The sequence below is a fragment of the Sciurus carolinensis genome, chromosome 2 (genome assembly GCF_902686445.1).
Source record: "Sciurus carolinensis chromosome 2, mSciCar1.2, whole genome shotgun sequence".
NCBI lineage: Eukaryota > Metazoa > Chordata > Mammalia > Rodentia > Sciuridae > Sciurus > Sciurus carolinensis.
In genome coordinates, this window is record NC_062214.1 from 76,450,019 (window position 1) to 76,464,886 (window position 14,868).

General features: G+C 38.2%; 1 protein-coding gene across 5 annotated transcripts in view; it reads right to left on the reverse strand.

Annotated features, from left to right (window-relative positions):
• Window positions 1-14,868, reverse strand: part of Oca2 (OCA2 melanosomal transmembrane protein) — a 389,761-nt gene that overhangs the window by 234,901 nt on the left and 139,992 nt on the right. For all 5 annotated transcript variants that reach the window (XM_047540394.1, XM_047540395.1, XM_047540396.1 and 2 more), the window contains 3 exons: window positions 12,177-12,309; window positions 9,407-9,554; window positions 2,388-2,445 (listed from right to left, as the gene is read on the reverse strand). In XM_047540394.1, the coding sequence (XP_047396350.1) occupies window positions 2,388-2,445; window positions 9,407-9,554; window positions 12,177-12,309 (339 nt within the window). The remainder of the gene's footprint in view (window positions 1-2,387; window positions 2,446-9,406; window positions 9,555-12,176; window positions 12,310-14,868) is intronic.

Below are 14,868 nucleotides of genomic sequence, written 5' to 3' on the forward strand. Positions count from 1 at the left end.
ATTGGAGGGATCTGCCCAGTCTTCCAGGGGGTTATAGCACACTGTCCTCTAGTGACTTCATTAACCTCGGAATCATAAGGCAATTGGGGTACTCTTTTCTATGAGTCCCAGAGAGGTATTGAGCTATATGGGCCACAGCTGTGTGGGGTCAGGGCAGGGGAGCACATGAGGTGGGCACCAGGTCAGCCCTCACTGCTAATTGGATCCCTTGTGTGAATCCAGGCTCCACTGTGTGAACTGACAACCACACAGGGTCCTTCCTTAAGAATGGCCCAGCACTTCTGTACAGTTGTCTAACATATATCTGGATTTTGATAGGTATATAGGCATCCTTTGATATCCATGGGCAATTGGTTTCAGGACCCCAGATACCAAAATCTTCAATGCTCAAGTCCTTTATGTGCATAAAACCTTCACACATTCTTCCTCATACTTTAAATCATCTCTAGATTAATTATAAAACCTAACAATGTAAATTCTGTGTAAATAGTTGTTATACTGTATTGTTTAGGGGCTAATGATTTGGGGAGAAGGCTGTTCATGTTTAATACAGACACAATACTTCTCAAATATTTTCAATCCTGTTTGGTTGAATCCACAAATGTAGAACCCACAGATAGAGAAGGCCGATTGTAAACATCTCTGATTATAGATATCAATACATTTATAGATATACATAGATTTAGATGTCTATATCTAGATTTAGACACAGAGAGATATAGACATATAGAAATATATATACACAGATATATAATTATGGACAGATATAGATAGATAAGATAGACAAATATAGTTTTAGATATATATAGATGGACAGACATGTAGATATAGTTATATATAGATGTGTATATAGAAAGAAAGAGGTAGAAGTGGAGATAGAGGATTCTGAATTTCTCTGGTCACAGTTAAAGCTGCTGCCATCAAAAACACAGCATGCCCTCCATGGACAGCAGCTCTGGCTGTAGCCCCTGGTCCCCTGGACACAGGCCAGAGGTGCTGCCCTCACTCAAGAGGTGGGGCTGCCCTCTTCCCCTGCCCACAGTAAAGGCCCACATCATGTCCCACTCCAGTCATCTTCCCCTCCCACTTCAAGGAAGCCCAATCGTCCTACATGATTCTATGATCAAGAATTAAGAGGTAGGGGATATATCAAAATAAGAAATGGCTCAGAGGAGAGCAATCCTGGTTCTCACCAGGTACAAAGAGAGGCACCACAAACCCTCCCTGAGTCACACTAACACACAGAAAGTTAGTACTACCACAGTCCATTCAAAGATCAGAGAGGGAGGAGCAGCAAGTCAAAGAAAGTTCCGGTGTCATTCAGATGGTGGAGGTGGAGGCTCCTTTGGAGTGCTCTACTGGGTGTCAATCTCCTTTTGACTATCTGGGGTTATTTCAGCAAGAATTCTCTTTTGCAATAAAGTGATATTGCCAAGTCCCTTGCCTGTTTTTCCATCAACTTTCAATTCTTATCCACCAAGTATACAGGACAAAAGCAGTGCAGTCCAGCAAAGAAGCAAGGTCTTAAAACCTTGGGTACCCAAAGGGTCATAGTTACACCCTTCTCTTCTAATACTAACCATCTACATGGGAAAGAGAATATGAAGAGAGACCAGAGGACCAAATTGCTTGAAGAATACACTAACCAGCAGGACCCAGTGTTGAAATTTCCTTTAGCTAATGAGTTCCTATCATAATTTGAGAGTGGGCATCCAACCTCTTCCAAGAAAAGAACCTATATGGATTAGAAATTGAGAAAAAAAAAAAAAAAAAAAAAAAAATTTAAATGAGCTCTGCCCCCAGAAGTCAAAGTCAAACAGCAGGACACAACACACACATCCCACATTTGTTCTTAAAGATGTTCAGTAACACCCAACATGCCTCACAGGTCTCAGCTTCCAGCTCCTCTCTGCAAAATAGGAACCTGGAAACCTTTTCAGGGCCAGGGGAGGGACCATGAGCCACAGGCCCAGCTCAGTGGGCCAGACTCAAGGGCATGCCTGAAGTACATCTTCCCAGACACATAAAAATTGTAACACTTCAATCTGCTGTCATTAACTTGTAGAAATAAATGACATCTTATGTGTAACTAGGGGAATAAAAAGAGCAATGGCTTTCAGTCATTACTTCATCTGAGGTAAAAAGAAGATTTTGAATGTTTCACCACAAAAAATGATATATGCCTGAGGTGAAGAAAAAGTTAATGACTCTCATTCCACAATGTGTACATGTATCCAGAGATCACCTTGGACCTCATAACTTCCTACAATTAGAATGTGTTGATTAAAAACAAAAAATAATAATAAATTTCTAAAAGAAATATCAATCACCATCTTCTACAAAAGGTAAATCAAATTGGAAATATCTGAAGAAAGCAAAGGAGGTACCTTTTTTTGTAACTCCTGAATATTGGTCTCCCAATTTTTATCTTCCTGTGAGATTTGTCTGCAAGAGAAAAGGACAGGCTCATTATTTCCCGGGTTATGTGGAGCAATGATATTGACAGCATTGGAGCCTGGAGGTTTGATGTGGAGCCTGGTATAGCCTTCTAAGGGGCAAGATTAGTGATAAAAGTGACATGGGGCACTTGATTTGTCAATTAGGAGAGAAACTCACTCTATATTTTCAAGGAAAAACCAAATATACAATGATCTGAATGTCTAAAGAAGTGTGTGCATGTGTGTATGTGAGAGAGCAAGTGTAGGAAATGTCTTAACAACATGTGCCACCATGTGAACAAGGAGAATAGTCACCTTTGTTGTCCTCTTTATAGGTAGTCATCCCTCAGTATCCCCAGGACATTGGTTCTAAGACCCCAACTAAGAGGAGTAAAACCCAGGGATGCTCAAGTCCCTCAATATAAAATGGTGTCATATTTGCATTTAACTTAGCTACATCTTCCCATATACTTGAAAACATCTCTAGATTATTTATACCTAATACAATGTAAATAGTTATCATACTATATTCTTTAAGGAATAATGACAAGAAAAAACTCTATACATGTGCAGTAAGGTTGTGATTTTTCTTTCCAAAGACTTTTGATCAGTGACTGGTGAAATGAAGAGATGTGGAACCTGCGGTCCACTAGTTTCTGAATTGATTCCGTTTCCAAAATAAGGACATGGTATGTTCACAACCAACTTTTGCAACTAAGGGGAAAAGAGATAAAAGAAACACCACTTGCTTTAATGGTAATTTTACCAACAGAAGCTCAGTTTTGAAGAAATTGCATGCCTGCTTCCTTCCTTCTGTCATGGTACCCTCTTCTCTTGTCCAGGCTCCCTTGCTTGTTCCTGCTTACCTTTCCTTTTAACTTTTCCAACTCAATCTCCCTATTTTTTCTGATACCAATCAGAGGGAAGATGCTGCACAGAGGAGAATGTCACTTTACTGAGCATGCACATGTCTCTCTTGAGCACTGAAGGAGGCTGAGCATGCAGCCATAGGGCCCGAAGGGAAACCACAGCAGAACCAAGTGAATTATTCTTAGGAAACTCTTGAAATATTTTCATTGGTGCATGATAATTATGCACATTAGTGGGATTCATTCTGACACATTTTTATATACACATAACATCATTTGGTAGATTTCATTTGCTAATTCCCCAACCCTCTCCCTGATTTCCTTCTTCTACTCTACCTGATCTCCCTCCTATTTTCATGAGACCCTTTTTGCCCCTTTCCTGTCTACCTTCCACATATGAGAGAAAATATATGGCCTTAACATTTTGAGTTTGGTTTATTTTACTGAAGATAATGCTCTGAAGTTCCATCCACTTTCTTGCAAATAACATAGTTTCATTACTCTTTATAGCTGAATAACATGGTGAGGATATACCACATTTTCTTTATCCATTCATCCATTGACCACCTAGGCCAGCTCCATGACTTAGCTACTATGAATTACATTGCTATGAACATGCATCTGCATGTAACACTACAGTTTGCTGACTTTAATTATTTTAGATAAAGACTAAGGAGTGGGATAGCAGTGTCATGCAGTGGTTCTATTCCTACCGTTCTGAGGAACCTCCACATTGATTTCCACAGCGGTTGTTCTAATTGACAATCCCAAAAACTTTTGAACATCTTTTCATCTATTTATTAACCATTTGTACTACTTGTTTTGAGAAATACCTGTTTAGTTAATTTACCCATTAAATGATGGGGTTTTTTGTGGGGTTGGTTAAAAGTTTTTGAGTTCTTTATATATTCTGGATATTAATCCCTTGTCAGAGGTATAACTGTCAAAATTTTTCTCCCTTTTTGCCAACTATTCCTGACAGGGGATTGATACTCAGAATATATAAAGAACTCAAAAAATCCAACACTGAAAAAAACAAGTAACCCAATTAATAAATGGCCAAAAATGGAACAGACATTTATTAAGAAATACAAATGGCCAATAAATATATGAAAAAATGTTCACCTTCCCTAGCAATCAAGGAAATGCAAATCAAAACTACACTGAGATTTCATCTTGAATGGAAAATTGTCAAAAATACCATAGTAATAAATGTTGGTTAGGATGTAGGGAAAAAGATACACCTATACATTGTTGGTGGGACTGCAAATTTGTACAACCACTCTAGAATGCAGTATGCAGATGCCTCAAAAAAACTAGGAATGGAACCACTATACGACCCAGCTATCCTGCTCCTTAGTATTTATCCAAAAGATCTAAAATCAACACAAATAGATGCTGAGTTTTGTCAAAGGCTTTTTCTGTATCTATTGAAATAATCATAAGATCTTTGTCCTTGGTTTTATTTATGTGATGTATCACATTTATTGATTAGCATGTGTTGAAACATCCTTGCATCCCTGAAAAGAACAAACTTCAACATGTTATGAAATCTTTGTAATGTTTTTTTAATTTGATTGACTGATATTTTCTTTTACTTCTACAATCATCAGGGATATTGGTCTACAGTTTTCTTTCCTTTATATGTCCTCATCTGGTTTTGATAAGAGGGTGATACTAGCATTGTCGAGTGAGTTTTGGAGTCTTTCCTTCTTTTCTATTTCATAGAATAATTTGAGGAGCATTAGCATTGTTTCTTTAGCAGTTTAGTAAAATCCAGTTGTGAATCCATCTACTTGTGGGATTTTCTTTGTTGGGAAGGCTTTTTATTACTGCTTCAATTGCATTGTTTGTTATTCATCTGTTTAGGTTTTCTGTATGCTCTTGGTTCAGTTCTGGTAGATTATAGGTGTCTAGAAATTTATCAATTTCTTCTAGGTTTACCAATTTGGGGAATATAAGTTTTCAAAATAGTCTCTAGTGTCCTTCGGATTTCAGGGATTTCTGTTGTGATCCCTCCTTTCCCCCTTTTCTTTTGGTTAGTTTGGCTAATGTCTTATCAATCTTGTTTATCTTTTCAAAGAACCAACTCTTCATTCATTAATTCTTTGTATTGTTTTTTCTCTATTTCATTAACTTTGGCTCTGATATTTATTGTATCCTTCCTACTAGCAGTTTTAGAATTCTTTTTGTTGTTGTTGTTGTTGTTGTTGTTGTTTTCTATGTGTTTGAGATGCATCATTAGGTTATTTTTTTGGGATCTTTCTGATTTTCTTTTTTTTTTTTAATGTAGTTAATCATAGCTATAAACTTTCCTCTTAGAACTGCATTCTTGGTGTCTAGACTCAAGGCTAATGAGTCTTAAGTTTAGTCTCTCGATATTGACCCAGATATCCTGGCTATTCTGATCATAGTTTTCTTTCCTTTTTTATTTTTCATTAATACTGCCTAAATGTTCAAGGCTGGCCATACTTGTCTTCAAGCTCTGAAATTCTGTCTTCTACTAGGTCTAATCTATTCTCATTTTATTCTAAGAATTTTCACATTTCTCCCCTGATTTCCTTGATGACCCACTCATCATTAAAAGGCATATTGTTCAATCTTCACATGCTAATATAGTTTCTATAATATTTCTTGTTTTCTAATTTTCTTGTTTTTCTTTATTTCTAATTTTATTCCATTATGATCTAATAAGATGCAAGGAATTATACTGACTTTTTGCATTTGCTAAGACTTGCTTATGACCTAAAATATGATCTATTTTGGAGAAAGTTTCATGAGCAGCTGAAAAGATAGTATATTCACCTGTTGTTGGATGAAATATTCTATAGATGTCTGTTAAGTCCTTTTGATTTATAGTATGTTTTAGATCTGAAGTGATATTGCTGATTTTATATCTGAGTAACCTATCTACTAGTGAGAGACATGTATTAAAATCGTATTATTTTATTAGGATCTATCTGAGACTTTATGTTTACCAGTGTTTATTTTATATAATTAGGTATACTGAAGTTTGGAGCATAAATATTTGCTATATTTATGTCTTCATCCTGTATCATTCCCTTTATCAGTATCTTGTGACCTTCTTTGTCTCCTGTAACTCATTTTGGCTTGAAATCTGTTTTGTTGTATATGACAGTACATATTCCTGTTTGCTTTGGGGTTCTATTTACATGGAATATCATTTTTCATTCTTTCACTTGCAACCTGTGGCTACTTTTCCTATGAGTATGTCTCTTACAGACAACATATAGTTGGATCTTGTTTTTTAATCTGCTCTGCCAGTATACATCATTTAGTTACAGAGTTGAGACCATTAACATTCAGTGTTATTATAGAGAGGTGTTTTATTACTTCCTGCCATTTTTATTTATTTTTAATATTTGATTGAATCCTAATTTTAATTTGCTTTTACACCCTTTTAATTAGATTTATTCTTTTCTAAGCTGTCTTTGTTGTTATTGTCTTATAATTCAGTATGTAGGATATCTTTAAGTATCTTCTGCAATGTTGGCTTAGTAGTCATGAATTCATTTAGTTTACACTCATTTTGGAAGATTTTATTTCTTATTTGATTTTGAAGAATAACTAATGGATAGAGCTATCTTGGTTGACAGTTATTTTTTCTCAGTGCTTGAAACGTATCATTCCAAGTCCTCTTGAACTTTAGGGTTTATACTGAGAAATCTTGCACTACTTTGATTCTTTTTCCTCTAAATTTGACCTGTTGTCTCTCTCCTGTAGTCTTTAAAAATCCCTTATTTGATCTATGTCATTGGCATTTTAATTATAATATGTCTTGGAGAGGTTTTTTCTGATTTTTTCTGGGATTTTAAATGGCCCCAATTTTTAGATGTCCATCTTCTTCCTAAGGTTTGAAAATTTTTCTGCTATTATTTCAATACCATTAGCCTGTATTTCTACTCTTCTGTCAATGCCAATGAGTCTTAAGTTTGGTCTCTCAATATTGACCCAGATAGCCTGGCTATTCTGATCAGTTTTCTTTCCTTTTTTTTTTTTTTCCTTCTTTAATATTGTTTAAATGTTCAAGTCTAGCCACCATACTTGTCTTCAAGCTCTGAAATTCTGTCCTCTGCTGGGTCTAATCTATTAGAAATTCTTTCAACTGAATTTTTCATTTGATTTATTGAATCTTTTATTTCTGGGATTTTTGTTTGGTTCTTTCTCAGAATCTCTATCTCTTTATTAAAACGCTCTTTCATAGCCTATATTTTCTCCTTTAATTCATTCCTTAGATCTTCTTTTAAATCATTAACCATTTTAATAATCAACTTTTTAAATGTTTTGTTCAAGATTTCATCCATTTCAATATCTGTGGTTTCAGTTATTTGGGGGGTTATAAGTTTTTGAAGACATCTTGTGGGCTTATTTCTTTGTGTTTTCAAAAGTTCTTTTTTTTTTTTTTTTTTTTTGGTACATCCATTGTCATGAATTCCTCTTTTTCTATTATGTAAGTGTCTTTTAGTGAGTGGTTACTTCTTTACAATCTTCCCTGAGCTGGGGGCTTATATTAGTTTCAGAACATTCAGTTGGCATAATCAAAGTGCTAAATTTAACCATCAGTACTGCTTCAAGGGGATAAAGCAACAGCCAGTCATAGAAATAACTTCATAGCATATATTTGAAAACTTATTACTAATGATCTCCACAACTCAACTAACCAATGAGTTATCCAAAGTGGATAAGAAATAATATATAATAGGCTAGAAGGTTAAGTATTAATGATAGCATACTTAATAGTAAGTTGTGTCAGAAGAAGGGGGAAAAAGATGAAATAGAAAACAGAAAAAAGGGTGGGGAGGTAAGGGAGAGAGAAGATAAAATGAGACAATAAAGAAGAATGGAGGATAATGGAAGGGAATGAAGATGAGAAGGAATAAAAGTTATTGAGAAAGGATCCAAATAATAGACAAAAATGTGTAAAATTAGAACTCTGAAAAAACATGAGAAAGACACTAGAATTACTACATACAGCAGCTAAAGCAATTACAGTATTTTTTTAATTCAGTTTTCCTCTTGCTGAGGCTTTTAGAGTGAAGACATTTCTTTCCATAATTTTGAATACAGAATTCACCAGCTGTGAGGTGTTTTTGTGACACAATTATTATACTATTTATTTGTTCTCAGCTCTGACCCAAACCAGCCAAAGTTGTTAGGGGAGTCTGTATGCTGAGCACTGCCCACTCCTTGGCTGACAGCAAGTATAGGGTGGCGGGGGGGTTGATCTTTTCAAAGCAGATTAAAGTTGACCAACTTATGTTGTGTATATATATAAAAATATTACCATGCATTGCAATTTTATATATAACACATCAATTAAAACATAAATAGAAGGAAGACCAATAGAGTAGAGGAAAAACATCAGGGAGAGAGAGGAGAGAAAGAATAATTCTGGAGACTGAGATGTAGAAAACTATATTATATGCATTTATGAATATGTGAAGATGAACCCCACTATTATGTTTAACTATAATGCACTAAAAATAAAAGTATAAATAAATAATACCATTAAAAAGTGAAAGCCAAGAAGTGAATTGATTAGGATATTTATATCCTTTGAGGCACTTGAAAATCAACTGCTGTGAGAATCTTTTGTAAGATTAGTTTGTCATATTAATTGGTTTTGATTCTTACCGTACAACAGTTAAAAATAGGGAGATGGAACAACCCAGTGATTTAAAGTGTGAGTTTAATTCCCAGCATCACTCTTTTTGAGCTGTATAATCATAGGCAAGTTGCCCAAGCTCTCTGAGCCTCTGTTTATTTCATCCTTAAACTGAACTAATACTAACCCCACAGAGCTAGGTGGTGGTTAGATAAAATTCTGCACCGTAAGAGACTTAAGCACAATGAGTGGCACCTAAAAGTTACACATGTGCTCAGTTAGTGTCATCAGTTTGTAATGCCACAAATGCTTGGAATAACCATCATTTTAACCCACTTGATTTGCATTTTATATAACATTTGGACACTGTTTGGATGGTAGTGGACTATGTTGTTCACACAATCTCACTATTAGGTACAACCAATAAAGACAAGAACTGCTTCTGTAAATCTGAGCAAGACCCAGCTTGGTACCTGTTGAAAGTGTGCAACCTTCGGGCCAGCAGGTGCTCCAGAGCCAGCACCTTCCCCAGCAGCAGGCCACGCACAGCCGTCTCCTCACGACTGGCTGGGCTGATGCGTTGTGCTGTCAGGCGCCACACATGAATCTCGTGCTTCAGTTCTGCAGAGAAAGAAAGGCGAAGCTTGAGTTTCCTGCAACCTGGGATGTCAGTGCTTACAACACACTCACGATGCTCAGGTTTCTCAGGCTCAGCCCAAAGCAGAGACGTCTCAGCATATGAGTTCCTATAATGAAACCAGATGACAAAGCTGACTTTTAAAAATTACCATGAAAGTGAAGTAGAGTAATTTCAACTTTCTGCTGAAGAATAAATTCCCTTCTTGAACAGACACATTGAAGTTACTAACCTGCAACCCTAACCCCTTCTTGCAGGTCCCACTTTCAGATAAAATCTATACATTGCTGCTCTGGTTTGAATGTGGTTTGTCTCCTCCAAAATTCATGCACCATGTGATGCCCTCTGCCACGAGATGACGTATCACAAAGGCCTTCACCCAATGTGCTCTCAGACTTCCCAGCATCCTGGACAATAAGCTAAAAAAAACCTCTATCCCTTAGAGCTTGTCCACTCTCTAGTATTCGATAGTATGAAAAAAAGTCAACTGCCCATTCTTTGATTGATTTCAGAAACAGATCTAGTGAAAATCAGAAACACAAGTGTTATTTTCAGGCAGTGCTGCTCAGGGCCAGTAGGGCAGTTGGGAAGAGACGGGAATTGGGAAAAGCCCTCACTCCCAACCAGTCCCCCACTGAGCTAAGTCTGTTACACAGGAAAGAGAGAGATAGACAGCCTGATGAAATGCTGACATCAATAGACCTAGCAGAATTTGCACCCAGAACTGAATTCAGATGCCTTCTGAAAGAGGAGTAAAGACAGATAGATGATTTGTTGCCTAAGATATTTAAATATTTCATGAAAGCTTACATTTAACCTTGATTTTACCATTTTAAATGCTACATAAAATTCTCAAAATAACCATTAAGAGAATATGAAAAAGCACACTGTTTTCATTAATCACCGTTAGTCAGTTTTCTGTCACTAAAATAAAATACCTAAGATTAATAACTTAAAAGGAGGAAAGGTTTATTTTGACTCAAAGTTTGAGAGGCTTCAGTCCATGGTCAGTTGCACTGCTTTGGGGAACACAGTGAAGCAGAACATCATGGCAGGAGTGTGTGGCAGAAGAAGCTGCTAACCTCATGGCAGCCAGGAAGCAAAGATAGAGAGACAAAGGGGTGCAGACCCCAATATCCACCTCGAGGGCATGCCCCCAGTGACCTAACTCCCTCCAGCTAGTCCCATCTCCTAAAGGTTCCACCACCTCCCAGTAGTGCAACCCTAGGCACCATGCCTTCATCACAGAGAACTCGGGATAATTTCAGATCCAAACTACATTATAGGCAATGCACCAAAGTATACATCACAAGAATTAAAGGTGAAATTAAAAGCCCAAAGCCTTTTAAGCTGGGGCTGGAGCACCTGACAGCCTACTCCACATGGAGGCAAGACACAACAGCACAATCATGGTGGACTCAACCAATAAAGAAAATGCTGCCTTTTAAGCCCCCTTTATTCAGCACACAAGTGCTATCACCTACTGTGTGGCAAACCTGCTGCAATGCTGAGGAAACAGAAAAGTTTGGCAGAGAAACGGAGTGTAAATGAAGCCTGCCGAGACTCAATAGAGAGACCTGGAGAGAACAGGGGCACTGAGATGATTTCAGCCAGCACTTGGTTTTGAGTTTCAGCTTTACAAAGATGCATTACGGCTTACTAAGATAGAATCAACCTAGGTATAATTCAAAGGCTTCTTCAGAAAAATGGATCCATGATTTCCTTCTGAAAAAGTCTCACACCTCATTAAATCACCTATGAGGTTTTGATAACATAAAAAGATGGGGAAGAATAGGAGGAGGAGAAAACAATGAACTAGCCCTCCGAAACTGTGAACACGAAACTCCATGTTGGGATAGGAAAGGGGAGACGGGGCTGTGGAATGGCTTCAGCCTAAGTTCAGATGGGGCCTGTGTTTCATCTAACGCTCTGAACCTCATCAGATGAAAGGTATTATTAAAAACCCATTCATAAACGTCAGAGACTTTCCAGTAGCTCTTTAAAGTCATCATAGTGAAGGGTCACTTTCTGAAGCAGCTAATCAGCTTTAAAAAGCTTACATGTCTGCATGGTTCAGCTCTGGTGGCAGCCCAGGGATCTAGGTTGGGAATTTCATACATGTCTTTGTATTTGGAGAAGCAGAGATTGGGAGCCAGTGCCACATTGGTGATGCGGCCTTCTAGGTCCCCTGGGTTCTCTTATGCAGGCGCATCCTCCAGAGACAGCCACAACCCTCTCCGTGCATGCTCACAGTCTACCTACCTTCCAACCCATCAAATCAAAAGCACTACCAACCCTCTTCTGTTCAGCCCATCATTAATGCTCAAGTAGCACTTTCATTTTCTAACTGGAATTAAATATGAATTCTGAGATAATTTAACTGAGAGAGATTTTGCTCGGGAGAAGGGAGCACACTGCATTCAGAGAGGCAGAGGTGCACAATCTCTGATCTTGAGCATGCAGTGTCCCAACAACAGACATTTCCCTGATGTTTTACATAGGATGGCAGCTCCTACCAGTTTGTAAGAACTTCCCCTGGGAAAAATAATCACATGAAAAATAATCATATCAACTCCAAGGCTCTATGAGGAGGTTCTTATACCCACCAACAATCTCACTGGGTTCCTTGTTATACAGCTTTTTGTTCCAATAAAGGAGTCTGAGGAGTGGGAATGAGACCAGAAGAACGAGGCAAATCCCAACGAACATGTGTGCTGTGAATCTGGCGAAGTCCAGGCCCTAGAAAGAGAAAGGGGAGATAAGCAGCAATGCCCTTTTCTCTGTGAGGTGGCAGCTCCCCATGTCAGGATCCAAGGAGGGCCAAGATCAGAGGGTGTAAGGAACATCAGGATCTCTGGGGACTTTAGTAGAGATCCTAAAGCTCAGCACAAAACCCAAGGGAGAATACAATTGCCTCCCCATGAGTTTGAAACAGTTAAGACTTTTTCTTTCATGTTGAACTACCAATTCTTACATGAATAAAAAGTCATCTTAGAAAGAAACAAAACAGGTTAACATATCTAATTCCACCCATGGTTTCCAGGTTCAGGTGAAAAAACTAAAAGGAAAAGATCATCAAACAATGTGACTAACAGTATTCACCATTTTAAAGGTACATTTGGTTTTTAAAACATTTCACTAAAGTTCTTGCCATTGATTTGAAGGAGAGTCCTCAGGGCCAACGAGCACAGTCTTTCTTCCCTGGACACCCAGGAACTATCAGAGGCTGTCCAGAGCATGGGGACCAGTCACAAGGGTCCTAGGCAGGTGCCCTCTGCTTCCACAGCCTGTCTATGGGGCTCTGCGCCTAGGTCAGATGTTGACAATTACCTTGAACTTTGTGTTTATCTACAGAATTCATTCTCAAGATATCTGCTTGAAAATAATACTTTAAGGTGCTCATGAAAATGTTCTCATTTCCTCTAAAATCAGAAGCAAAAAATGAACTTGGGAGCCAGAGAAAATCATTTAAAACCTAAGATATTTATCTTTATGCCAACAGGTCATGAAATGTAATTGTTAATATTGTTTAGGAGGAATGACCCAGGGAGACATAAATCCTTGTATCCAGAGTAACTCTGGGTCTGTTGGGACATAATAACTGTGTAGTTTTGCCCCATAAGAAATGGTGGTCCACTTGAAGAAAAACTGAGTAGATAAAAGGAAACAAAACCAAAGGACTAAGGAGATCCAGGGAGTAGGTCCACAGCAAAATTACACTGCACTAAGTGGAAGAATTTGGTTGCTACTAGAGTTATGTAATGGGTTAATTTATCGAGATCAATACAAAATGGAAAATAGTTCAAACTGATCATTTTAAGAAGCAATACAAGCAGAAGCAATGTACAATGGGATGCAAATGTTTTCACTAAGTTTATTAGGTGCACGTGTCTGGGCCTCCTTGCTGCTATTACCTATCTCTATAATTTCCTAGACACTTGTCTTTAATGTTCCCAGTAACAAAACCACCCCGTCACACTACATCAGTACGGTGCTTAACGCAGCCCTTGCTTCCTGCGTGGTACAGCTTCTGCTTCTAAGTCCTATTTTGTGCGGTTTTGTTTGGGACTCCACTCCATTTTCTTTGTAGTTTTCTACATTGTTCTCATTTGATGGATTAGTGGTCAAATATTGAAGCGTGTAAAACAACCAATAGAGGACCCCATGGGAAACAGAGTAGAACACGCCTTGCTTTGTAAGCTACAGGTATTTATGAGGATATGGCTGAAGGATTCCCAGTTAAAACAATATCATTTCCTAGGCACTATGCTATCCAGTTAGCTCTGTGACAAGTCAAGGGTCCACTGGGTTGTAAGGAATGGTTCAAGTCAAGGTGGTTTCTTGAATTCTTCTAAGTGAAGGGCTCATGAAGTATTAAGCTCAATCTATTGAGTGTTGGTAAAATATACACTGTGTAATTTGAAAACAGTATCCAGTCTGAATGCCCAATAAGCAAAGAACACAGATACTGTAGGAATGGATGTGATGACAAACAGGAGAGACTGGAGTGATCATACTGTGCAAGGGACCAGCAGAGCATGTGGCAGAGGGGTCCTGACACCCATGGATCTGAAGGAGGTATGAGGGTCTCTGGAAGAGCGAAGGTGGGTGGGCCAGCATGCAGGAAACAGAGAAAGCCACAGAAGTAATGAGTTGGCCCAAGAGCTCCAAAATAAAGAACCCAGAGGTTATAGATACTGAAGAGGGGTTATGGGAATAAAATGCTCAGGAAGGAGACTAGGAAGTGGCCAAAGAGACAGAGCCAGCAGAGTGATACTGCAAAAGTTGTCACCCAGTAGAATGGAGGAAAGTGCTACCGGAAGCAGCTAAAGGACATAATTTTCAGAGGTCATGAATTTAAGACTCCTCTGTTCTTGTTTAGGTGTCTAGGGTATAAATTTCCCTTTAAAGACTGCATTAGAGCAGGGACCACTAAGTCACCATTCGCAGGCTGAGTACAGCCACCTCCATTCTTCTGTGTGTTGTCTATGACAGCTCTCATGCCATAGTGGCAGAACTGGGTAATTTCAACAGTCGCCATATGGCCCACATGCCTATGATATTAACTACATGGCCTTTGAAGAAAAAGTTGCTGACACCTCTTTAAAGAAACCCTTTGAATTTTTATGTGTCCCATTTTCACTATAATTCAGTTCAAAATTGCTCTAGACTGAATTGTGTTCCCCCTATCATTCTTATGTTGATGCCCTAATTCCCAATGTGATGTTATTTGGAGATGGAGTTTTTCTGAGGTGATTTGGTTTAGATGAGTTCATGAGGCCGGGGCCCACATGCTGG